The 27,598-nt window shown below is 32.9% G+C and overlaps 1 protein-coding gene across 32 annotated transcripts in view; it reads right to left on the bottom strand.

Annotated features, from left to right (window-relative positions):
* LRFN5 (leucine rich repeat and fibronectin type III domain containing 5) overlaps window positions 1-27,598 on the bottom strand; it is a 336,860-nt gene that overhangs the window by 23,438 nt on the left and 285,824 nt on the right. For all 32 annotated transcript variants that reach the window (XM_056821065.1, XM_056821061.1, XM_056821060.1 and 29 more), the window contains one exon: window positions 591-1,998. In XM_056821065.1, coding sequence (XP_056677043.1) covers window positions 591-1,978 — 1,388 coding nt within the window. In that variant the 5' untranslated portion in view covers window positions 1,979-1,998. The remainder of the gene's footprint in view (window positions 1-590; window positions 1,999-27,598) is intronic.

A 27,598-nucleotide genomic window follows, 5' to 3' on the forward strand; every position in this document is an offset into this window, starting at 1 on the left:
TGAATTAACAGGTAGGGTTTCCTTAATAAGGATATCCTTATACCAAAGAAACCACAGGTTTGTCCCTATTCTTAATGTATATATTATCTTCCACATTGGAACATGGAAGAAAAGGGACAATCTTTACTTTTTATTTGGATCCTCAGTGTTTTGTTCAGTATCCAGGATGTTGTACATGCTTACTAAATGCTTACTGATTGACAATGAAATATATTCAAAAGAATGAAATTTAGATTCTATGAACAATTCCAAAAAGAGAATTCCAAAAGATTCTGTGAAGACATAGTGATCATAGTGATCATTTGAATGTTCTGATATGTACATTAAAAATCAGTTACATTGCCTTATAGACATGTCTCATGCAATTGGAAAACTTTATGTTTAAATTTTTTATATTAAAGACAATTAAATAACCTATTTAATTGATCATATATTTGTTGTCTCTTTTAGTTCTGTACTAATTATATAAAGAAATAAACATTACATTCATACTATTCAATCATAGATCTGGTAAACAAAAAGTATACAATAGCAGGTCATACAGTGAACTTTACTAATCAGAATGCATAATTTGCTCATCCTTTTCTTACCTGTAAACAAGTGAATCATCATAAGTACCATTGTACTGAATTTGGAACATACGTATTCCAGGTATATTTCTTTGAAAATTGAATTTAAGTAGTGCAGTAGAGGATGTTGCTTCTGCTACTACAACTTTTTTATCTTGACTCATTTTAGTGTCCCCATTACTACTACTTGTATTAGAACCTGACTTAGTAGAAGTTGAAATATCTGAGGACCCAGGATCAGGCTCATGAATATGATTTGTACTATTTAACAAATGAGGGAGTTTGATTATATGGAGATCCACTGTCTGTGTTGCTTCCCCTGCAGGATTGGAAGCAATGCAGGTAAAAGAACCTGTATCCTTTACAGTTGTTATAAGTATATCAAGTGTTCCATTGTCATATACAAGAGATCTTGTTGCATTTGAAATAAGTTTTCCTTCTGGAGAGATCCAGTGAATTGCAGGCTCTGGGTCTCCCCTAGCCTTGCACCTCAATGTGGCTCTTTGACCTTCTAATACCCTCATTTCATGAGTATGCCGAGTAATGAGTGGAGGTTCACACAAAAACTCTTCCTCTGGAATAGACCAGAAATACCGACCAGACAAAAGTGTTGGAGAAGCACAAGTCTCCAAATCATCTTCCCTTGAAAGGCGTCTCAGCCACAGTAATTCACAATTGCAATGCAAAGGGTTTCCACCAAAACTTAATGCAAAAGTGGATGGGCTGATGATTCCTGAGGTCGCTAGTACCTGAGCTCTCTGAAAGAGAGGGTCAGGTGGTAGCTTCTGCAACTTATTTGATGTTACATCTAATCTAGTCATCTTGTGCAGATGGGAGAAAGTCCCTTTAGGTATGTGGTCAATCATATTGTGATCCAAACTAAGTGTATGCAAACTAACCATTTTTTCAACAGCCTCCCAAGGTATATTCTCCAGATTGTTGTAGGACAAATCGAGCTCCTCGAGAGCTAAAACATCATCAAATGCTGTAGAAGAAATTAAAGTCAGTTGATTGTTGTTCAGAATTAGGTGATGGAGATTGGAAAGTCCACTGAACATATCATTTGTGATCTTAGTCAGTCTGTTACTGTTCAAATGCAAAGCCCTCAAGTTCCGTAAATCAGCAAAAGCATGAGGAGTAATAAAACTTATTGTATTCCGAGATAGAGTCAAATCCACCAAGCTTGTCATATTGGCAAAATCTTTCCTTTTAATATTTGTTACAAAATTGTCTGCCAGTCGGAGCTCCACAGTTCTTCTGTCAATGTTTGGTGGAACAAATAAGAGGCCCTTCTTGGCACAAAGTGTTGCAAGATTAGGAGACAAAATCTGACACACACACCGCTTTGGACAGATCTGTGCTCTCACTGCCATGCCAATGAACAACAGGGAAAAAAGCAGTTTTTCCATTGTAGATCAAGTTTAAAAGCCTATAAAAGAGGACACAAAATATGGTGTTAACATTTAGTAACAAGTTTATCCTTACACATTCTCTAGAATGATTATTTTGCATAAGCTTCATCAAGCAGATAGAAACATTCATTGATTAAAACCTAAAGCCAAATCAACATGTTATATTGGAGTAATAATAAAAGTGAATAAATAAAAGCGAATTAGATTTGGAGTCCAAAAGTGGCCTTGTTCCCGAAATAGCTAACTGTGAAACCAGAAGCAGACACTAAGTTTCTCTACCAATTTTTTGGTAACTAATTAGGAAAATTTCTCCAAGATTCATGTTACTTTAAAATCATTATACAAATTAATGTAGATAAGCAAAAATTCATAATGACATTTTTAAAACTTGTAAGTCTGTTTAATTTTATAGTTTAACAGCTTTGTCACAGAAACACTGGGGCATGTTGGATAAAAAAGGGGGCTTGAAGTTAGTAAAATCTGTGTTAAAGTCCTGAATAGGATTCACATTAATTGGCTCTGACTATGGGAATATTTCATGAATTCTTTTTAAAAAATATTTATTTATTTATTTAGAATATTTTTCATTGGTTACATGATTCATGATTTTTCCCACTACTCTTCATTCCACCCTCCCTGAGGTGACAAGCAATTCCACTGGGTTATACATGTATCATTGTTTAAAATCTATTTCCATATTATTCATATTTACAAAAGAGTGATATTTTAAACCCCAAACCCCAATCATGTCCTCCCTGAACTACATGATCAATTCTATGTTTTTCTCCAACTTTTCTACTCCCACAGTTCTTTCTCATAAGTTCCTCGGTGTTGTCCTGGATCATTACATTGCTACTAGTAGAAAAGTCTGTTACATTCAATTGTGCCATAGTGTTTCAGATTTCATGTACAATGTTCTCCTGGTTCTCCTAATTTTGCTCAGCATCAATTCCTGGAGTTCTTTTCAGTTCACATAGAAATCCTCCAGTTCATCATTCCTTTCAGCATAATAGTATTCCATCACCATCAGATACCACAATTGGTTCAGTCATTCCCCAGTCAATGGACATCCCCTGATATAAATATTTTTCTTCAAATTTTTTCCCTTATAATCTCTTTGGGGTACAAACCCAGCAGTGGTATAGCTGGATCAAAGGGTGGGCATTCTTTTAAAACCCTTTGTGCATAATTCCAAATAATCCTCCAGAATGGTTGGATTAATTCACAACTCTACCAGCAGTGTTTTAGGGTCCCAATTTTCCACATTCCCTCCAACACTGATCAATTTCTGTTGCTGCTATATTGGCCAATCTGCTAGGTGTGCGGTGGTATCTCAAAGTTGTTTTTATTTACATTTCTCTAATCAGGAGGGATTAAAACACTTTTTCATGTAATTATTGATAGTTTTGATTTCTTGATCTGAGAACTGCCTATTCATGTCCCTTGACCATTTGTTGTTTGAGGAATGGCTTGATTTTTTTTTTTTTTTGTAAATTTGACTTAGTTCCTTACATATTCGGGAAATTAAGTCTTTGTCAGAGAGTTGTGTTATACCATTTTTTTCCCCAGCTCACTGGTTTCCTTCTCATTTTGGTTCATTGTTTTTATTTGTACAAAACCTTTTGAATTTTATGTAATCAAAATAATTCATTTTACATTTTGTAATATTCTCTATCTTTTGCTTCATCTTAAATTCCTTCCTCTACCATATATCTAAAAGATATACAATTCTATGTTCATCTAAATTATTCATTATTTCATTCCTTATATTTAAGCCCTTTACACATTTTGAATTTATCTAGGTATGGGGTATAAGATGTTGATCTAGGCCTGATTTTTCCCATACTGTTTTCCAATTTTCCCAGCAGTTTTTGTCAAATAATGAATTCTTGTCCTAAAAGCTGGGATCTTTGGGTTTATCAAACAATAGTGTGGTCATTTACTTCTATTTTATTTCATTGATCCATCCTTCTGTCTCTTAGCCAGTACCATATTGTGTTGATGACCACTTACAGTTTAAGATCTGGTGCTGCTAGACCCCCCTCTTCCACATTTTTTCCATTCTTTCCCTTGATATTCTTCTTTTTATAGAATATTTTCCTTGCTTATGTAATTCATGTTCTTTCCCTCTCTTTTTCCCTCCCCTGTTCTGGAGCTGGTAAGAAATTTTATTGGGTTATACATGTATCATTGTTCAAAACCTATTTTTATATTATTGATATTTACCATAGAATGATCATTTAAAGTCAAAATTTCCAATTATATACCCAATGGATCACATGATATGTTTTCTTTTCCATTTCAACACCACAGTTCTTTCTCTGGATGTGGATAGCATTCTTTCTCATAAGTTCCTCAGGAATGTCCTGGATCATGGCCTTGCTACTAATAAAGAAATTCGTTACATTTGGTTATGCCACAATGTATCAGTTTCTGTGTACAATGTTCTCCTGGTTTTGCTCCTTTCACTCTGCATCAATCAAGGTCTTTACAATTTACATAGAATTCCTCCAGTTCATCATTCCTTTCAGCACAATAGTATTCAATCACCATCAGATACTACAATTTGTTCGGCCATTCCACAATCAATGGATACCTCCTCATTTTCCAATTTTTTTTGCAACTACAAAGAGCATGGCTATGAATATTTTTGTACAGGTATTTTTTTTTCCTATCGTCTATTTGAGCTACAAGCCCAGCAGTGGTATTGCTGGATCAAAGGACAGGCAGTCTTTTAAAGTCCTTTGGATATTGTTCCAAATTGCCTTCAAAAATGGTTGCATCAATTCACAGTGACTCTAGTAGCAATGCATTAGTGTCCCAATTTTGCCACAACTCCTCCAAAATTTAATTTCTTTTACTGTCATATTGGCCAATCTGCTAGGTGGTGTGAGTTGGTACCTTGGAGTTGTTTTGATTTGCATTTCACTAATCAAGAGGGATTTAGAACACCTTTTCAAATATTTATTGATAGTTTTTATTTCTTTATTTGAAAACTGACTATTCACATCCCTGGACCATTTATCATTTGGGGAATGGCTTGATTTTTTTTGTAAAATCAAAATAGGTCCTTCTGAATTTGAGAAATTAGACCTCTGTCAGAGGTTTTTGTTATAAATATTTTCCCCAATTTGTTGCTTCCCTTCTAACTTTAGTTACATTGGTTTTGTTTGTACAATTTTTAAAAATTTATTGAAATCAAAATTATTTATTTTACATTTTGTAATATTCTCTCTCTTTCTTGGTCTTAAATTCTTCACTTTCCCAAAGATCTGATAAGTATACTATTCTGTGGTCACCTAATTTACTTATAATTTCTCTCTTTATATTTAAGTCATTTACACATTCTTAATTTATCTTGGCATAGGGTGTGAGATGTGATCTAAACCTAGTCTCTCCCATACTGTTTTCCAACTTTCCCAGCAGTTTTTGTCAAATACTGGGTTTTTTTGTCCCCAAAGCTAAGATCTTTGGGTTTATCGTACATTATTTTGTTGAGGTCATTTACCCTAAGTCTATTCCATTGACCCACCCTTCTGTCTTTTAGCCAGTACCATACTGTTTTGATGACCATGGCTTTATAGTACAATTTAAGATCTGGTACTGCAAGGCCCCCATCCTTCATATTTTTTTTCCATAATTTCCCTTGATACTCTTGATCTTTTGTTCTTCCAGATGGACTTTATTATATTTTTCCTAATTCTATAAAAAAAAGTTTCTTGGTAGTTTTATAGGTATGGCACTGAATGAGTAAATTAATTTGGATAGGATTTTTATTTTTATTTTATTAGTGTGTCCTATCAATTAGCAACTAATGTTTCTCCAATTATTTAGATGCAGTTTTAATTATGTGAAAAGTGTTTTGTAGTTGTGTTCATATAATTCCTGTGATTGTCTTGGCAGATAAATTTCTAAATATATTGTCTAGAGTGATTTTAAATAGGGTTTTTCTTTCTAACTCCTGCTGCTAAATTTTGTTGGAAATATATAGAAATACTGATGACTTATGTGGAATTATTTTGTACCCTACAACTTTGTCAAAGCTGTTAATTATTTTCACAAGCCTTTTAGTTGATTTTCTAGAATTTTTTAAGTATACCATCTGCCAAGAGTGACAGTTTAGTTTCCTATTTTAATCCCTTTAATCTATTTTTCTTTTCTAATTGTTATCACTACCTTTTATTGAATAATATTAAATAATAAAGGTGATAATGGGCATTCTTGCTTCACTTCTGATCTTATTGGGCAGGCTTATATCTTGTCCTTATTGCAGATGATACTTGATGATGGTTTTAAATATATACTATTTATTTTTCTAAGGAATGGCCCTTGTATATTCCCATACTTTCTAGTATTTTTAGCAGGAATGGGTGGTGTATTTTTTCAAAGGCTTTTTATGCATCTATTGAGGTAATTATGCTATTTCTGTTGGCTTTATTATTAATATGGTCGATTACGTGGATGCATCCATGCATTCCTGGTATAAATCCCCTCTGGTAATAGTGAATACTCCTTGTCATAACTTGCTGTAGACTTTTTGTTAGTATTTTATTTAAGATTTTTGCTACCAAATTTTCTTTCTCTGTTTTCAGTCTGCCTAGCTATGGAATCAATGCCATATTTATGTCATGAAAAGATAAGACTCCTTTGCTTATTTTGTCAAATAATTTGCATAGCATTGGGATTAGTTGTTCTTTAAATGTTTAATAGAATTCACTTGTGAATCCATCTGGCCCTGCTGATTTTTTGTTAGGGTGTTCTTTGATGACTTGTTCAATTTCTTTTTCTTATATGTGATTATTTAAGTATTCTATTTTCTCTTTGTTTATTTAGGCAGTTTATATTTTTGTAAGTATTCACCCATTTCACCTAGATTGTCATCTTCATTGCCATATGATTGGGCAAAATAGTTTTTAATAATTGCCTTAATTTCCTCTTCCTTAGAGGTGAGGTCACTTCCCTATTCATCTTTGATACCAATAATTTGATTGTTCATTCTTTTTTTTTATAAGATTAACCACTACTTTATCTATTTTATTTGTTTTTTTCAAAGTACCATCTCCTAGTCTTATTTATAAGTTCAATAGTTCTTTTACTTTAAATTTTATTAATTTCTCCTTTAATTTTTAAGATTTCCAATTTAGTTTTTATCTGAGGATTTTTAGTTTGTTCTTTTTCTAATTTTTCTAAGTTTTAATATCCTCCTCTATTTTGTTGCTATATGCACATTTCCCCTAAGTACTGATTTTGCTATATCCCATAGATTTTGATATGATATCTCCTCATTGTCATTCTCTTTAGTGAAGTTTTATATATATATATATATGTATATATATATATATATATATAATTGTTTCTATGATTTCTTTTTTGACCCACCAGCTTTGAATAGATTATTTAGTTTCCTATTAATTTTAAATTTGTCTTTTCCATGAACCCTTGTTAACTATAATTTTTAGCTCATTGTGATCTGAAAAAGTTTCATGTATTATTTTTGTTTTCTGCATTTATTTGCAATATTTCTATACCCCAATACATAGTTAATCTTTGTGTATGTACCATGTACTACTGAAAAGAGGGTAGATTATTTTTTATCCCTGTTCAATTTTCTCTCCAGCAATCTATTAACTCTCATTTTTCTAATATTTTATTCACTTCCCTTACTTTTTTCTTTTTTATTTAGTTCTGAATGTCGAAGTTTGAGATTCCCCCCTCTAGTATGGTCTTACTATCTATGACCTCCTTGAGATCTTTTAATTTCTCCTTTAGAAATCTGGATGCAATAAAATTTGGTGCATAAATATTTATTCATTGCTTATAATACCTTTTAGCAAAATGTAATTTCCTTCCTTCTCTCTTTTAGTCAGATCAGTTTCTACTTTAGCTTTGTCTGGTATCATGATTACCACTCCCATTTTTTGTTTTTGTTTTTACTTTAGATGATGCCTAATAAATTCTGATCCAGTCTTTTACCTTGAATCTGTGTGTGTCACCCTGCCTCAAATGTGTTGCTTGGAAACAACATATAGTAGTGTTCTTGTTTTTAATACACTCTTATTCTCTTCCATTTTATGGGTGAGTTCATCACATTCAAATTTAGAGTTATGATTACTAAATATGTATTGCCTTCCATCAAATTATCCTCTTTAAATCCTGCTTTCTCGCTCTCAGTTCCTTCTCACCAGTATTTTGCTTTTTGTCACCCCACACCTACTCCCCCCTTTCTCCAATTACCTCCCTTTCCCTTGTCTTTTTCTCTTCTACTTCTCTGTGGGATAAGGTAGAATTTTATCTTGATAGTAAATTTTAAACATTGCCCATCACTACCCTTATCCTCCCATCTTTATAATGATTTTTCAAGCCTCTTTACATTATATAATTTATTTCCTTCTATCTCCCCCTTCCCTTTTCTCTCAGTAGAACCCTCTCAGGGTTGATTTTTAAACATATTCATATGTTTACATATATATTATTTAATAACATCACATTTGCATACATATATCATCACATATCACATAATATACATCATATCATCATGACCAACTTACTTCACCCTCTTTCTGATTAATTTCCTTCTATCTTCTCCACTACTGCAAGTAATTTTTGAGAATTACAGAAATTCTCTTTCCTTGTATACAGATAAATATTTTGACTTTAATGAATCCATTAAATTGTCTCTGTTAATTACTCTTTGGGGCTTCTCTTGTGTCTCATGTTTGGCCTTCAAATTTTTTTAGGTCTGCCTTATTCCTCAGGAATGCTTGTAAATCTTCTATTTTATTATCTATCTTATTATTATTTAATTTAATTTAATATTATCTATTATCTATCTATTTTATTAAATATCCATTTCACCTCCTGAAAGAATATGATCAGTTTTGTTGCATAGGTCACTCTGGGTTTTAAAGTTAAATCTTTTGCCTTCCTAAATATCATATTTCACTCCTTTTGATCCTTTAATGTAGAAGGCACCAGGTCCTGTGTGATCTTGATTGTAGGTCCATGTTATTTGAATGGGTTTTTCTGGGTGTTTTAAGAATTTTCTCCTTAGTTTTGTTTGTCTTGAATTTAGCTATTACACTTCTGGAAGTTGTCCTTTGAAGATTTCTTTCTGGAGGTGATCTGTGAATTCTTTCAATTTCAATTTTATCTTCCTGTTTGAGGATCTCTGGACAGTTATATTTAATAATTTCTTGTAATACAACATCCAAGGTTTTTTTCTTCATCATGGCAGTTAGGTAGTCCAATTATTCTCAAATTCTTTCTCTTAAATCTATTTTCTGGATCAGTTTTTTTTTCCAATAAGATATTTCATGTTTTCATTCCTTTGACTCTGCTTTATTGTTTCTTGATTTCTCATGAAATCATTAGTTTCTAGATAATCAGTTCTGATTTTTAAGACCTGGTTTTCCTCTGTCAATTTTTGATTCTCCATTTTCAATTGACCTATTTCTTCTTGCATTCACTTTCATTTCTCTTTGCATCACTTTCCTTTCTCCTTTCATCACTTTCATTTCTCATCCACACATTTCCTCTGCCTCTAATTGGTTTTAGAAGTTTTCTTTGAGCTGTTCCAGAATCTGTGTTCAATCCATATTTTTGTTTTGGACTTTGGATGTGTTTCCTTTGCTTTCACTGTCCCCTTCCGTGTCTGTACCTTGCTCTTTATCTCCATAAAAATTCTTTACTTAGATGCTTCTTTTTGTTGTTTGCTCATTTTTCCTATCTAATTATAGGTACACTATTTTCTGGAACATTGGGGTACCCTCTTAAACTTCAGTCCTTCCTTGATGCTATTCTTAGCTTATTTTCTGTGGTTTTACCAATTTCAATTCTTGGAGTCTGATTTGATGGTCAGAGGCCTAACAGTCTCCTTCCCCTTCTTATTCAATTTACCTTTGAGATGCTGATAGCTTAAGGACTTGCTTCAGGTTTGGGCATGAGCTTTTTATCTCGCTCTGATCAGGTCAGGGGCTGATCAAATTTTAGCCGCAGGCTTAGGCCCAACTTTTTTGGTCTCACTGTGTACTTGATCCAATAAGGCACACCCTTGATTGCCCTGTCCTATGGATCTGTCCTTAGTTTTGGTTAAAAAGATGGGGAGGGGCACCTTGTGTCCTCACCCCAAAGTGTGAATTATGTCCTTATCCCAAACCCAGACTAGAATTCCTGCCTTCACTCTGGACCCAGAATGATCAGCCCACTTCAGCCCATATTGCTCTGGGCTGGTATTCTGGGCTTCACCACAGACTTAAAATTTCAAGGAATATAGGTTAGCTTGTACCACTATTTGCCCAAGCAAGATCACAGGATCTGAATGTTGGCTTGGCCTTAGGTTCCAAACCTGTGACAGCAGATTTTTTTGGGGGGGGGGGTGGCTTGCACTTCCCTCCTTTCTATAGTCTCTTGCTGGCTCTGCTCTCCTCTCTTGGGTTTTTTTCTTTTTTTGAAAATTGTTTTACTCCCTCTGCTTTTTAATCCTGCATTTATTTTGTGGTGATATTTTAATCTTGATTGGAGAGGATTCTTGTGGTGAGATGGAGCAGTTCTGGTTCACTCCACCATCTTGCCTCTGGCCCCAGAAGTCAAATCCATAAATTCTTATTATGCAAAGCAACACTCTGAATTTAGTTTCTTCATTTGTAAGACAAGGATCACATTTATAGTATCTATTCCATATATCTACCATGCTGGGGGCAATTTAGTCAGAAGGCCCTACAAAAATGTTTTTATTAAATTCCAATTGTTTACATTCTGAAAATGGATAAAATTCTCAATTGTATCACTGATGTTATCAAGCACAAATGTCAGAAGTTCAAAGGAATTAGTTTAATCTAACTTAAAATTATAAAGATTGAAAATGTAAATGAATCTGAAATTTTAATATTTTGTTAAATATAATTTTACTTTTCTAAGAATAAAAATGACTTAAGGGATGTCAAGGCATTATTTCTTAAAATGAAAATTTTATGAAAAAAAGCATAGAAATTTGAAGGTAGAAACTTCCAAGAAATTAAAATAATAGAATATCAAATTTAAGAAAAGAGAAGTAGCTTCAAATTTCTATGCTTTTTTTCATTTACAACACAGTTTTTTCATTTACAACACAGTTTTTTTTTCATTTAAAACACCATTTTTTCATTTACAACACAGTTTTCCCAGAGAGAAAACTTATAAGTCTATATAGAGTAAAACTGAAAAGAAAGAAAAGGCCTTAATGATAATTTTGTTCACTTCTCATATTTTGCAGATAAATAAAATGAGATCTCTCTAGTTGAAGATGTTATAGCTTGCTAGACAATTATATATATTCAATAGGCCTGATATTAAAATCTAGGTGTTCTGACTCCAATGTTCAACTTGGAAATATAGGATTTTTAAAATAAAAACCCTTCTTTTATGAACTGAAAAATTGAACCAAATTTAGAATTGCTACTTGTAATATCTGAGTTTGGGTTTTTAGGGTCTTCACACAATAGCAACTCTGTCAAAGCATAAGACAATAATTACAACTTAGGTGAAAAAAAATCTTCAAATAACTTCATTTTATACATAGTGTGAAATTTTCCAAATAAAAAAATCATCCTCAAACTGTTTCCTAGTGGTAAAGCGATCTTTCATTCCATAACTATTGTATAACACATCCTCAAAATAATGGATACTTATTTAAAAATTAGAAATGGAAAAATAAACATACATTTTTATAAAATAACCAGCTAATCTAGTTTCTATAGAAATTAATATCCTATCAGCACCATAAAAGTTCAGTTAAAGAAAAGTTAGTGGGCTATTTTAGAAATGATATTCAAGACATACATGCCATCTGTAATCTTTCAATTAGAATCTGTTTTGTCCTTTGAGATAGTTGGGGATAGGTGCATTTTCTAATTAAATGAAAACATTTATTCCAAAATTCATATTACTTTACAATTATTAAATAAATGAATTTAGATTAGTAAAAATTCATAATAATTTTGAAACAGTGTAGTTTCTGTTTAATTTTATAGTTTAATGACTTTGTTATAGAAGTACTGAGGCATGGTGAATAAAAATGCTAGACATAAAGAACTTTGTTCAAGTCTAGATTAGGATACATAATAACTGGATGACCATGAATAGATTTCTTAAATCTAAGTGTTCAAAGCAACTGTTTGAATTTACCAAATACAATTAAGTTGTTCTAAATCATCAGAGATTTTATACTTTGATATCCCCTTGTTGATAAAACCATAAATGTTTACCAAATAAAATAAATTATTGATATGGCTTAATTGTTTATGCAAATTCAACCCTTGTGAATAAAATTTTATAAGCATAATTGAATTTAAATAATGTGTAGTGGGGAAATGTTGGGAAAGGGCAGAAGATAACTTCACTCTCCAAAGTCTCCTACAAGTAAAAATAATATCTCAAAGTAAACTTTAAAGTAGTCTGCTAAAAATTAGTTAAGAATTAAATTGAAACTGGGGTCCAATCTAAGACACCTTGGGAGGACTCCCCGGAAGACTGACTTCCTGAAGTAGTGGCCTGACATGAATGGAAAACAGACACCTCAAGGCAGATACCCCAACATTAACAAACAAGCCCTGTGGGGCAGCATCTTAAGTGACAATCTCACCTAGAGTTTTGGACCCATTCATTATGTCAGAGTCAGGCAGTTGTTTAGGGGAAGATTGCAGAGTACTGGTGCCCTAAACAGACAGGTCCTAGGCTGTGATTGTGGAAAAGAAGTAGTTTATGATAAGGTTCTCACTGCCTGTAGTCACTCCAAAGTGAGTTGACTCCCTACTGTCAGGGAAATTCGACACAGCCACCTGAAAAACCTGAGTGCATTTGTGAGTGATAGGGGCAGATCTGGTTGTGGTTCAAGAGTGAGAGGAGTACCTGAGATTACTCAAAGACCGAGGTAAGAGTGAGGGAGATCAAGGATCACACATGGGCCTGCATTATGAAAATTGGAAGAACCAAGAGATTAAAGGAAGAGAGCTAAAAAATAACAGCATGAAAAATCTGAAACCCAACCCATTTTCTACAATACTCCAGGAGCAAGCCTGACCCTTGTTTAAAGCTAACAGTTAAGAAATAGACATTTTAAATGAAAAAAGAAAAAAAGAGTAAACAAAAGTGACAGAACCCAACCACAGATAGTATAGTGATAGAGAAGATAAGGGTTCAAATTCTTAAGAAAGACAAATTTAAATACCTACTTCTAAGAGTTGAAAGAAAAATGTAAGATAGTAAAAGACCTAAAGAATTCTTAAGAATTTTTAAAAGTACTTTCAAAATCAAATGAGTGACATTAAGGAAAAATTAGAAAAAAATTAAAAGCAATGGAAGAAAATCAAGAAAAGGTTAACCAATTAGAGAAATAGATCCAAAACCCTACTAAAGAAATAGCACCTTAAAAATTAGAAATAGGCAGGGAGATGGTAATGATATCTTAAATGAGGAATAACAAAACATAATCAAAGAAAAAATGTGAAATTTCATTACAAAAACAACTGTTGTGGAAAACAGATTGAAGATAGACAATATAAGTATTGTTAGACTATCTGAACTCTATCATAAAAATAAGGATAGAATAAATCATTAAGGAAAATTTCCCCAAAGTTTTAGAAATAGAAGGTAAATTAGAAATTTTTACAATTCACCATTCACCACTTGAAAGAGATCACAAGATGAAAATATCTAGGAATATTATAAATGAGCTCCCAGATAAAGGATGAAAAAAATCTAAAAGCAACAAGAAAAAAATCAATTTAAATATTTTGGAGCTACAGTCAGAATAACACAAAACTTAGCAGCTTCTACTTTAAAAGACTGAAGGACATGGAACATGATATTTTGAAGAACAAATGAGCAGAGTTTACAACCAAGAAGCTACCCAACAAAGCAGAGTATAATCGTGTAATTAAAAAAATGTATATTTAACAAATTAAAGGACTTTTGGAACTGTGGGCATAGAAATGAAGAAGGAAAACATATGATTTATCATTTATGGAAATAGGTATCAAGTGATAACACATGTATAACCCAGTACAATTGTTCTCAGCTCTGGGAGGGGAGAGGGAAGATGGGAGAGAGAAAAAAAATGAGTCGTGTAACCGTGGAAAAATATTTTTAAATTTTTAAAAATATTTAAATAATAATTTTTAAAATCTTTCAAATATTCTTGAGAAAATGACTTGAGCTTAATGGAAAATTTTTATGAGAATGAGAAGAAACCCCAGTAGGTAAATGTGAGAGATAAGGGATTCAATAACATCAAATTGTTTAGTTCTTATATGGAAAAAATATGATCTGTAATTCTTTTTTTAATTTATTTTATAATTTTTTTAAAATTTAAATCAATTTAGAACATTATTCCTTGGTTACAAGAATCATATTATTTCCCTCCCTCCCCTACACCCATTCTAACCTTAGGCAACCCACAACTTCACTGGGTATTATTACATGCATCCTTGATCAAAACCTATTTCCATGTTGTTGGTGTATGCATTAGGATGTTCATTTAGAGTCTACATTCCCCAACCCATGTATTCAAGCAGTTGTTTTTCTTCTGTATTTCTACTCTCACAGTTTTTACTCTGAATGTGGATAATGTTGTTATTTTTTTTTTCTCATAGATCCCTTCATCCCATACATCGCCATTAATGGAGAAGTCCATTACAATCGATTGTACCGAAGTGTATCTATCAGTCTCTGTGTACAATGATCTCCTGGTTCTGCTCCTTTCACTCTACATCACTTCCTGGAGGTTTCATTCCAGTTCACATGGATTTTCTCCACTTTTTTATTCCTTTGAGCACAATAGTATTCCATCACCAACATATACTACAGTTTGTTCAGCCATTCCCCAATTGAAATGCATTCCCCTCATTTTTCAATTTTCTGCCACCACAAAGAGCGCAGCAATGAATATTCTTGCACAAGTCTTTTTCCTTATTATCTCTTTGGTGTACAAACCCAGCAGTGCTATGGCTGGATCAAAGAGCAGACAGTCTTTTAGTGCCCTTTGGGCATAGTTTCAAATTGTGCTCCAGAATGGTTGGATTATTTCACAACTCCACCAGCAATGAATTAGTGTCCCTACTTTGCCACATCCCCTCCAGCATTCATTACTTTCCTTTGCTGTTATGTTAGCCAATCTGCTAGGTGTGAGGTGATACCTCAGAGTTGTTTTGATTTGCATCTCTCTAATTATAAGAGATTTAGGACACTTTTTCATGTGCTTATTAATAGTTTTGATTTCTTTAACTGAAAATTGCCTATTCATGTCCCTTAACCATTTATCAATTGAAGAATGGCTTGATTTTTTCTACAATTGGTTTAGCTCTATAAATTTGAGCAATTAGGCCTCTGTCAGAGGTTTTTGTTATGAAGATTATTTCCCAATTTGTTCCTTCCCTTCTAATTTTGGTTGCATTGGTTTTGTTTGTACAAAAACATTTTAATTTGATGTAATCAAAATTATATATTTTACATTTTGTGATTTTTTTTCCTAGTTCTTGCTTAGTTTTAAAGTCTTTCCTTTCCCAAAGATCTGACATGTATACTACTCTGTGTACACCTAATTTACTTATAGTTTCCTGCTTTATATTCTGGTCATTCACCCATTCTGAATTTATCTTGGTGTAGGGTGTGAGGTGTTGATCAATTCCTAATCTCTCCCACACTGTCTTCCAAATTTCCCAGCAGTTTTTTATCAAATAGTGGATTTTTATCCCAAAAGCTGGGATCTTTGGGCTTATTATAGGCTGTTTTCCTGAGGTCGCTTACCCCAATTCTATTCCACTGATCCTCCTTTCTGTCTCTCAGTCAGTACCGAATTGTTTTGATGACCATTGGCTTTATAGTATAGTTTGAGATCTGGGACTGTGAGGCCTTCTTCCTTCACATTTTTTTTTAATTTCCCTGGATATCCTTGATCTTTTGTTCTTCCAAATGAACTTTGTTATGGTTTTTTCTAACTCAGTAAAAAAGTTTTTTGGTAGTTCAATGAGTATGGCACTAAATAAGTAAATTAATTTGGGTAGGATTGTCATTTTTATTATGTTAGCTCATCCTACCCATGAGCAGTCCATGTTTTTCCAATTCTTTAAATCTAGTTTTAATTGAGTGGAGAGTGTTTTGTATTTGTGTTCATATATTTCCTGTGTTTGTCTCAGGAGATAGGTTCCTAAGTAGTTTATATTGTCTAGGGTGATTTTAAATGGAATTTCTCTTTCTAATTCTTGCTGCTGAGATGTATTGGAGATATATAGAAATGCGGATGACTTATGTGGGTTTATTTTGTATCCTGAAATTTTGCTAAAGTTATTGATTATTTCAACTAGGTTTTTGGTTGATTCTCTAGGATTTTTTAAGTAGACTATCATATCATCTGCAAAGAGTGATAGCTTGGTCTCTTCATTGCCAATTTTAATGCCTTCAATTTCTTTTTCTTCTCTAATTGCTACTGCTAGTGTTTCTAGTACAATGTTAAATAACAGAGGTGATAATGGGCATCCTCCTGCTCTTATTGGGAAGGTTTCTATTTTATCCCCATTGCAGATGATGTTTGCTGATGGTCTTATATAGATACTGTTTATTATTTTTTTGGAAAGGGCCTTCTATTCCTATGCTTTCTGGTGTTTTCAATAGGAATGAGTGTTGTATTTTTTCAAAGGCTTTTTCTTCATCTATTAAAATAATCATGTGATTTTTGTTAGTTTACTTGCTAATATGGTCAATTATGTGGATGGTTTGCCTAATATTCAACCATTCTTGTATTCCTGGTATGAATCCTACATGGCCATGTGAATAACCCTCATGATCACTTGCTGGAGTCTTTTTGCTAGTATCCTATTTAAGATTTTTGCATCTATATTCATTAATGAGATTGGTCTGTAAATCTTAAAAATGATCATTATTACTTAGGTAGTTTGAGAGAGTATACATAGAAGGACTGAGATTGATTTGAATATAATGGAATGATAAAAACAAATGAAATAAAATGGTAGAGGGATAGGTAAAATAGAATTAACTCATACAAAAGAAGTATAATAGAAGAACTGTTACAGTGAATGGGTAGAAGGGGTGAAAGGTGTTATTTTCTTTTTGCATTACTTTCATTCCTTTTCCCCATTTTACTTCCCATTTTCCTTCAACCTTTTGTATTTGGTTTTTAATAGCTTTTTGAGTTCTTTCAGAGACTGAGGCAAATTTCCATTTTCTTTGATGTTTTTCATGTGGTTGTTTTGATCTCACTGACCCTTGTTACTTTTGTGCTTTGCTTTCTTGTCACCATAGAAATTTTCTAGGTTAGGTGTTTCTTTTGCTAGTTCATTTTCCTAGTCTTTTTTTTTTGCCTGTGGACTGGCAGTGTTGAAAGCTGTTAATTCTTATTCTCTGCTGATGGCTTACAGATCTCAGCACTTGGAGTTATTTTGCACTGGGGCAAATGGCTTCACCATAGCACAGACTTGAAAGGGTCAAGTGCTATGGACTTTTGAGCCTCACTGAAGGCTGGGGCCAGGTCCTGGGATTTCAAGGGATGGATCTGGGGTCTGGGGTGCTCTGTTGTTGGTCCTGTAGGCAGTGTCTTGAGATCCTGAAATTGCCCTATCCTCAGAACTTAGCACAGTAGGTGGCGGGGATAGTTGGCCAGCACACCTCTGTGTACAGTTTTGCTTCTGGTTTCCCCTTAGCCTGTGCAAAATCCAATGAGAATCATCTCTCTCTGTCTACCTTTTAACACCTTTCAAGTTCTGTTTAGTGGGCAAGCCCCCTCACTCCATCATGTTTTTGGATTTTGACCCCTGTTGTTTTGTGGAACATTTTAAAGATTGGTTTGGAAGGACTTGTCAGAGTCGTTTCAGCTGTCACTGCTACTAAATCACCATCTTGGTTCTACTTCGGGCTAAAAGTGTTAGAACCTTATTCTGATCATATAAGGTTCAAAGGGGGAATAAAATATATATCTATAAGGTTAAAACTGTTAACTTATGAGAGTGAGGACTGAGATGGGTGTGCAAATTAAGAGAGAAAATATTGTTGTTTGAGAATCAGGCCTTGAGATGGGAGGTCCTGCATTCAAATCTAACCTCAGACACTTCCTAGTTGTGTGACTCTATGCCAGTTACTTAACCATCATTAACTGTCTAATTCTTACCACTCTTCTTCCTTGGAACCAATAAATATATGACATTGATTCTAAGATGGAAGGTACAGGTTTAAAAAAGCAAAAAAAGTCAAGAAGATAATATAAGGAAAGGACTCAGAAGGGGGGATAAATTAAAAAGCAAGGGAAGGGGAAAAGGGTAGGCTCAAGGGTCAATTGATATGAAGTAGCAGGGCAAGTGGAGAGAATAGGGGGACCATTAGAAGGGGTGCAGATTAGAGAAAGAGAGGTCAGAAGAAAATTATATTTCTGACAGAAGAAAATTATATTTCTGAGGAAGGATACGATGAAGAATAGACAATGCGGAAAAAAAGAATAGAGACATGCACAAACAAAATTATAACATATGTTTTGCAAGTGCCAGATTTGTAATAATTTACAAATAATTTTAATCTAAAACTAAGATAATTGATAATAGACAAAAATAAAAGGAAACTAAGGTTGACAATCAATAGGTGTGGGTTGATCAAACCCTACTTTTTTTTTTTAAACCCTTACCTTCCATCTTGGAGTCAATATTGTATATTGGCTCCAAAGAAGAAGAGCGGTAAGGGCTAGGCAATGGGGGTCAAATGACTTTCCCAGGGTCACACAGCTAGGAAGTGACTGAGGCTAGATTTAAACCTAGGACCTCCCATCTCTAGGTCTGGTTCTCAAACCACTGAGCTACCCAGCTGCCCCCCAAACCCTACTTTTTAAAGTACAAATAATTTAAAAGAATCAAGTGTAAGCAAAACTTATCTATTTATTTTTTTATTTATGTGTCTGTTACACAAAAATGTTGCATTATTTAATGTTATATATATGCCTACATATGCATATATATGCAAATGTAATGCATACATTTATTATTACACTAAAACCTAACCCCAAAAGAGAAGGCTTCATTTTACAAAAAAAGACATATATAGTTTTTCTTATTTCTATTTATACACATGCCATCCTTCAAGCAATATTTTTCCTGGGTTTGATCTTTTTACTCTTCATTACTTCATGTAAATCATTTCACTTTTTAAAACTTTTTTTTAATTTAGAATATTTTTCTATGGCTACATGATTAGTGATTTATACACACACACACACACACACACACACACACCTCCCCATCTTCCATCCTACCCTCCCAGAACTGATAAGCAGTTACACTGGATTATGCATGTATCATTGTTAAAAACCTATTTCTGTGTTATTCGTATCTGCAGTAGCATGATCCCTATCCCTATTGAACTAAGAGATGGATCATATATTTTATTCTGCATTTCTGTTTCCACAATTCTTTCTCTGGATGTGGATAGCTTTCTTTCTCATAAGTCCCTCTGGATTGTCCTGGGTCTCTGCATTGCTGCTAGTAGAAAAGTCTATTACATTCAATGTTCTCCATGTTCTGATCCTTTTACTCTGCATCAATTCCTGAGGGTCTTTTTAGTTCACATGGAATTCCTCCATTTCAGCAAAATAATATTCCGTCACCAACATATACCACAATTTGTTCAGCCATTCCCCAATTGATGGACACCACCCCATTTTCCAAGTTTTTGTTACCAAAAAGAGCAAAGCTATAAATGCATAAATGTTTAGTAATGATATTACTTCATTGTTTATAGTATCTTTTAGCAAATTGTAATTTCCTTCTTTATTTCTTTTAATCAGATCAATTTCTACTTTGGCTTTCCCTAGAATAATGATTGCTACTCCTATTTTTTTTTTTACTTTATATGATACATAATAAATTCTGCTCCTGCTTTTTACCTTGAATCTGCATGTGTCACCCTGCCTGAAATGTGTTTCTTGTGAACAACATAGAGTAGGAGTCTGGTTTTTAATCTATTCTGCTACCTGCTTCCATTTAATAGGTGAGTTCATCCCATTCACATTCATCATCATGCTTACTAACTGTGTATTACCCTCCATAGTGTCATCCCCTTTAGATCAGGCTCTATTCCTTTTCACTCTGTTCCTCCTCACCAGTATTTTGCTTTTTGTTATCCCCTCAGTTCTACCTCCCTTGTCTTATTCCCTTTCTATTCCTCTGTAGGGTGATAGAATTCTATACTGCACTGAGTATACTTGTTTTTCCCTCTCTGAGCCAGTTAAAATGAGAGTAAAGTTTAAACATTGCCCATCACTACCCTTATCCTCCCCTCTCTGTATTGATTTTTCTCACCTCTCTATGTTATCTAATTTACTGCATTCTATCTCTCCCTTTCCTTTTTCTCTCAGTGCAACCCTCTTTTTCAGCCCTTAATTGATATTTTTACATTTCATTCATATGCATATATAACATATCATACATACATATTCTATATAATTACATTTACATATACATCATAAATCATCATATACATCATATTATCATAATTAGCTTTTTCCACCCTATTTCTGAGTGAATTTCTTCTATCTTCTCTTCTACTAATAATATTTTTTTAATTATAGAAATCCTCTTTCCATGTAGACATATAAACCTTTTTTTACCTTAATAAGTCCCTTAAATTTTCTCTTTGTTATTTATCTTTCAGAGCTTCTCTTGTGTCTCATATTTGGCCTTCAAATTTTTTATTTAGGTCTGGCTTATTACTCAGGAATGCTTGAAAATTTTCTATCTTACTGAACGTCCATTTTTCCCCCTGAAAGAATGTGCTGAGTTTTGCTGGATAGGTAACTCTGAGTTGTAAACTCAGATCTTTTGTCTTCCTGAATATCATATTCCATGCCTTACAATCATTTAATGTAGAAACCACTAGGTTCTATGTGATCCTGCTTGTAGCTCAATGACATTTGAATGGCTTCTTTATGGATGCTTGAAGTATTTTTTCCTTGGCTTTGTGGCTCTTAAATTTAGGTATTACATTTTGGAAGCTGTCAATTGAGGATCTTTCTGGAGGTGATATGTGAATTCTTTAAATTTCAATCTTATTTTCTTGTTTAAGGATCTCTGGTCATTTTTCTTTGATAATTTCTTGTAATATGATGTCCAAGGTTTTTTTCTTCATCATGACTTTGAGGTAATCCAATAATTCTCAGATTGTCTCTCCTAGATCTATTTTCTAGTCATTTTTTTCAATAAGATATTTCTCATGTTTTCCTCTTTTTTTCCATTTCTTTGATTTTACTTTATTGTTTCTTGATTTCTCATGAAATCATTCATTTCTAGATGGTCAATTCTGTTTTTTAAGATCTGGTTTTCCTTTGTCAGTTTTGGGTTCTCCTTTTTCAGTTGGTCCATTTCTTCTTGCATCACCTTCCTTTTTTCTTGCATCACTTTCATTTCTTTTCCCCTCTTTCCCTCTACCTCTCTTAATCAGTCTTTTTTGAGCTCTTTGAGACTCTGTATTTAATCCATATTCATCTTTTGGATTTTGCATTTGTTTCTTTTGGTTTTGCTGTCCCTTTCTGTGTCTGCACCTTGCACTTTGTCTCCATAAAAATTCTTTAGAATTAGATGCTTTTTAAATTTGCTCATTTTTCCTATCTAATTATAGGTAGGTTGTGTTTTCTGGGAAGTTGGGGTACCCTCTTAATTTTGTTCTTTCTTGATGCTATTTTCGGTTTATTTTCTGGATTGTTACTACTTTACCAGATGGTATGGGGGCTGAGAGCTCTGAGAGTCCCCTCCCAGTGCCAATTCAATTGACCATTGAGATGCTGATAGCTTAAAGACTTTCCTCAGGTGTGGGTGTAAAGTTTTGATCACAGTCTGAACTTGATCAAATTCTAGCCCCAAGTTTAGGCTTAAGTTTTCAGTCTCAAGGTGTTCTTGATTCAATTTGGCATCCCCTTGATTGCCCTTTCCTGACGCTCCACCCTTAGTTTTGGACAAAAAGATCCTGGGGAGGTTCCCCCTGAAAAAACTGTGTCCTCACCCCACACCATGGTTTATGTCTGTTTTACTCTGAGTCCACGTGAATCAGCCCCCTTTAACCCATATTGCCCTTTCCTGGGACTCTGGACTTCTCCACATGTTTGAAATTTCAAAGTGTGTCGTCTGGCTTCAACCACTATTTGCCCAGACAGGTTCTCAGGATCTGATTGTTAGTGAGGGTTTAAGTTCCAAAACTGTCACAGGAGATGTGGAGTGGGAAGGAGGCGGGGAGGGGAAGGTTGTGGTTTGCTCTTGACCTGCTCCTCATTCACTGCTATGCCTCCTGCTACCTCTGTTTCCCTCTCACCTCAGTTCTCCAGACAGTCTCTGCCTAGTTTGGGGTTTTTTCTTTTCTTTTCTTTTTTTTTTGAAGGCTGTTTCACTCTGTCTCCTGGTTAGTTCTTACCCTCCTGTATTCATATTGTGGTGATATTTTAATCTTGGTCAAAGAGGATTTCCATGATGAAATGATGCTGCTATTCTAGTTACTCCTCCATTTTGGCTCTCTTTTCATATTTTTAAAATTAACTTGTGTGTTATTTTTTACAATACAGTAGTGTTCCATCACAATCATATGCCACAACTTGTTTAGTCAATTGACTGGTATGTCTTCAATTTTTCTTTGTTTTTTGTTTTGTTCTTTGAGCCCCAAAAGAGAGTTATTATAAATATTTTAAAACATATAGATCCTTTTCCTTTTTCCCTTAGGACTTTAGGAAATAAATCTAAAGGTGGTATTACTGGAATCAAAAGGTAACTCTTTGGGCATTATTCAAGATTTTCCCCAAAAAAATAATTGGATCAGTTCATAGTTCCACCAACAGTGTATTAGTGTTCCCATTTTCCTGCATCCCCTCTAACTTTTTTCATTTTGCCCTTTTATCATTTTAACCAAATTGATATGTATAAGATATCTCAGAGTTGTTTGAGTTTGCACCTAATCAATAATTATTTAGAGCATTTTTCATGAAATTAAACATAGTTTCAATTTTTTCATCCAAAAATCATCTGTTCTCATGTTTTGATCACTGATTAACTGGTGATTGGCTAGTATTCTTTTAAATTTGACATAAAAATTTTTATGTATTTTAGATGAGACATCTATCTGAGAAATTGTATAAATTTTTTCCAGCTTACTGATTTCCTTCTATTTTGGCTACATTACATACATTATATACATACATCTGTACAAAAATTTTTACATTTAATGTAACCAAAATTATCTTTTTTATACCTTATAATACTTTCTATCTCTTGTTTATTTATGAATTCTTCTCCTATCCATAAATCAGATAAATAATATGTTCCCTGTTTTTCTAACTTGTTTATATCTCCCTTTGTGCAAAGACCATATATCCACTTTTATCTTATCTTGATATGTAGTGTAAGATATTGGTCTGTATTTAGTTTCTGTCTGACTGCTTTCCAGTTTTTCCAACAATTTTTACCAATAAGTGAATTCTTATTCCAACAACTTATATCTTTATTTTTGTCAAACACAAGATTGTTATAATCCTTTACTTATAATCATAAAATATTTTAATATTTCTATAATTATTTATATCTGACCTTTTTGTATCAAAAGTGTTTTGTAATTATATTCATATTGTTTCTGGATTTTTTTGGTCAGGTCTATTCATAAGTATTTTATTCTTATCTTTGATTATTTTAAATGCTTATCTCTTGTACAACTTAGTTGAGGATATAAAGAAAGCCTAATATGATTTATGTGGGTTTGTTTTTATTGTTCTACTTTGCTAAAATTACTGATAGTTTCAATTAATTTTTTAGTTGGATCTCTATGGTCACATCATCTGTGAAAAAAGCCCATGCTAAAGTCATCAATTTCTTTTTCCTCTCTAATTGCTAATGTTAGTATTTCTAATGTGTTATTAAATAATACTGTTAATAATGTGGATCTTTGTTTCACTCTTGATCTTAGAGGGAAGGCTTCTAACTTTCCCCATTAGAAATCTTTACTGATGATTTAAAATATAGATTTATTATCATTTTCTTTATATCAAATCATTCTTGCATAATTTTTGGTCACAAAGTATAATCTTTCATATATATTGTAATCTCCTGGCTTTATTTTATTTTGAATTGTTTGATATATGTTTCTTAATGAAATTGGTTTGTAGTTTTCTTTCTCTGTTTTTTGCTCTTCCTGGTTTAGGTATCAGCACTATATTTGTTTCAAAAAAGTAATTTAGCATAACTCCTTTACCAATTCCTCTAAATAATTTATTGTTTTTTAAAAGTTTGGTAAATTTCATTTGCAAATCAAACTGGTCCTGAATGTTTTTTTCTTTGGGAGTTCATTTTTGACCTGATCAATTGCTTCCTATGAAATATGTTCATTTATATAATATTATTTCCTCAACTGTCTAAGCATATTATATTTTTAAAGTATTCTTCCATTTTACTTAAATTGTTAAGTTTGTTGACATAAAATTGGACAAAATTTTATTTTATTTTAATTTTCATCCTTTTTTAATTTCTGAGGCTAGTAAATTGGTTTTCTTCTCTTTCTGAATCATATTAACAAATCATTTATCTACTTTGTTTTTATTCATAAAACCAATTAACAGTTTTATTTATTAATCCAATGATTCTCTTACATTAAAATTTTAAAATATCAACTTATTTTTTTTAGAATTTCCAATTTGGTATTTAATTGGGGATTTTAAAATTATTTTTTCTAGTTTTTTAAAATTGTATACCCAATTCATTGATCTCTTTTTTTCTCAATTTTATTAATATGAACATTTAGAGATATAAATTTTCCTCCACTGCTTTTGCAGTTTTGGGTATATTATCTCAATATAATTTTATTTAATAATATTATTTATTTCTTTAAGATAAAGTTGTCTCCAACAGGTTTTTATTCTGTCTTCATAATCTTTTATTAAATAAAATTTTACTACCTTATGATCTGAAAAGGAAGCATTTAATGTCTCTGCTTTTCTACATTTAACTATAAAGTTTTGGGGTCTTTATATATGGTCAGTTTTTAAAAGACTATCCTGTACCACTAAGAAAAAGGTATATTCCTTTCTAATCTTGTTCAGTTTTCTCCAGGTATCTATCCTATTTAGGTTACTTAAGATTTTATTTATCTCTATGACATCCTTCTTACCTATTTTTGGTTAGATTTATCTAGTTCTGAGAGGGTAATGTGAAAATTCCCTGTTATTGTTTTTTTTTGTTATCAGTTTCTAACATATCCTTTCCTTTAAAAATTTGGATGCTCAAATGTAAGGGACTTCTCCACTAGTGACAATGCAGTGATCCTGAGCAACTCGGAGGGATTTACAAGAAAGAACACTATCCACATTCAGAGGAAAAATTGTGGGAGTAGAAACACAGAAGAAAAAAAACTGATTGATTACATGGGTTGAGGGGGATATGATTGGGGATGTAGACTCTAAATGATCATCCCAGTGCAAACATCAACAACATGGAAATGGGTTTTGTTTAAGGACACATGTAAAACACAGTGGATTGTGTGTTGGCTACAGGAAGCAGTAGGGGGAGGGGAGGGAAAGAATATGATTCTTGTAACCAAGGAATAATGTCCTAAATTGATTAAATAAAATTTTCCCAAAAAATGAAGAAATAAAAAAATAAAGATTTGGATTCTATAACATTTGGTGCATATAGATTCATGCTGGTACCCTTTTAACATAATATAGTCTCTGTTTCTCTTTTTTTTCCTACTGAATTTTCTTTATTCTTTTAATTAATTATTTTTATTTTAATAATAAATTTCCACCTAAGTTTTACAAAGTCATATGATCCATATTGTCTGCCTCCCTTCTTACCTTCCTCCTCTGGGACCTGATTAGCAATTCAATTTGAGTTATAGAGGTATTATCACACAAAATATATTTCCAAGTTCATTTTTATAAGCAAATAATCTTATAGAACCAAAACTCAAAAACATATACTCAAATAAAAAAGACCATATGTTTTCCTGTGTATTTGTACTCCAACAGTTCTTTGCCTCCAACATTTATGATTTTCCTTTATTGTCATATTGGCCAATCTGATAGGTGTGAGGTGGTACCTCACAGTTGTTTTAATTTGCATTTCTCTAATCAAGACTGATTTTGAAATTTTTTTCCATATGATTTTTGATAGCTTTGATTTCTTCATTTGAAAATTGACTATCCATATCCTTTGATCATTTATCAATTGGGGAATGACTTGAATTCTTTTAAATTTGACTTAGTTTTTTATATATTTGAGAAATGAGAACTTTAGCAGATAAATTTATTATTTAATTTTCCCTGTTTGTTGTTTCCCTTTTAATCTTGCTAACATTAGTTTTATTTGCACAAAACCTTTTTAATTTAATATTATCAAAATCATTCATTTTAAATTTTGTAATGTTCTTGATCTCTTCTTTATTAATAAATTCTTCCCTTCTCCACAGATCTCGCAGATTAACTATTCTTTTTTACTTATCATATACCTATTTTGACCTTATCTTGGTATAGGGAAGTGGTGGTCAATAATTTAGAGAAAGAGTGCTGGGCCCCACCCCCAGAAACCAAGTGCTGTGCCCTATCCATCCCAATGAGTGCCAGGAGTGCCCTGACACTCCCTTACCCAACAGAGAGTAGGGAGAAAGTTCTTCCATTAGGCTGATGGGCAGAGAAGCAGTTGAAGTGAAAAAAGTCATCAGGCACAGTGGAAAGGGGGAATGGTGCAGGTCCACCTGAGTCCCTCTGCCTTTCTAGGAATGAACTCAAGGGGAAGGAGAAGGGGACAGGGTGGCACATATGCACATTGAGAGCATTCTGAGTGCCATCTTTGACATCCATGCTTTAGATTTGCCATCACTGGTATAAGGTGTGAGATATTGGTCTATACCAAACTTTTGGCATACTATTTTCCAATTTTCCTAGGAGTTTTTGTCAAATAGTGAGTTCTAATTGCGAAAGTGGGGATTTGGGGGTTTATCAAACACTAAATTTCTGGGGTCATTTAGCCCTATTCTATTCCATTGATCCACCCTTCTATCTTTTAGCCAGTGCAAGTTTGTTTCAATGATTACTGGTTTATAGTACAGTTTAAGATCTGGTATTGCTGGGCTGTCATCCTTCATATTTTTTTTTCATCAGTTCCCTTGGTATTCTTGACCTTCTGTTTCTATAGATGAATTTTGCTATTATTTGCTTTCTAGTCATATAAAATAGCATTTTGGTACTTTTATTGGCATGGTGCTGAATAAATTAATTTAGGTAGAATTGTCATTTTTATTATATTATCTCAGCTTACCCATGAGCAATTAATGTTTTTCTAATTGTTTAGATCTAATTTTATTTCTATGAAAAGTATTTTGTAATTGTGTTCATATAATTCCTGCTTTTGTTTTGGCAAATAAATTCTCAAATATATTATATTGTCTAGAGAGATTTTAAATGGAGTTTCTAAAACTTGCTGCTGATATTTGTTGGAAATATATAGAAATGCTGATCATTTATGTGAGTTTATTTTTTATCCCACAACTTTGCTAAAGCTACCAATTATTTTGACTAGCTTTTTAGTTGATTTTCTAGGGTTTTCTAAGTATATCATCATATAATCC

The sequence above is a fragment of the Monodelphis domestica genome, chromosome 1 (genome assembly GCF_027887165.1).
Source record: "Monodelphis domestica isolate mMonDom1 chromosome 1, mMonDom1.pri, whole genome shotgun sequence".
Taxonomy (NCBI): Eukaryota; Metazoa; Chordata; class Mammalia; order Didelphimorphia; family Didelphidae; genus Monodelphis; species Monodelphis domestica.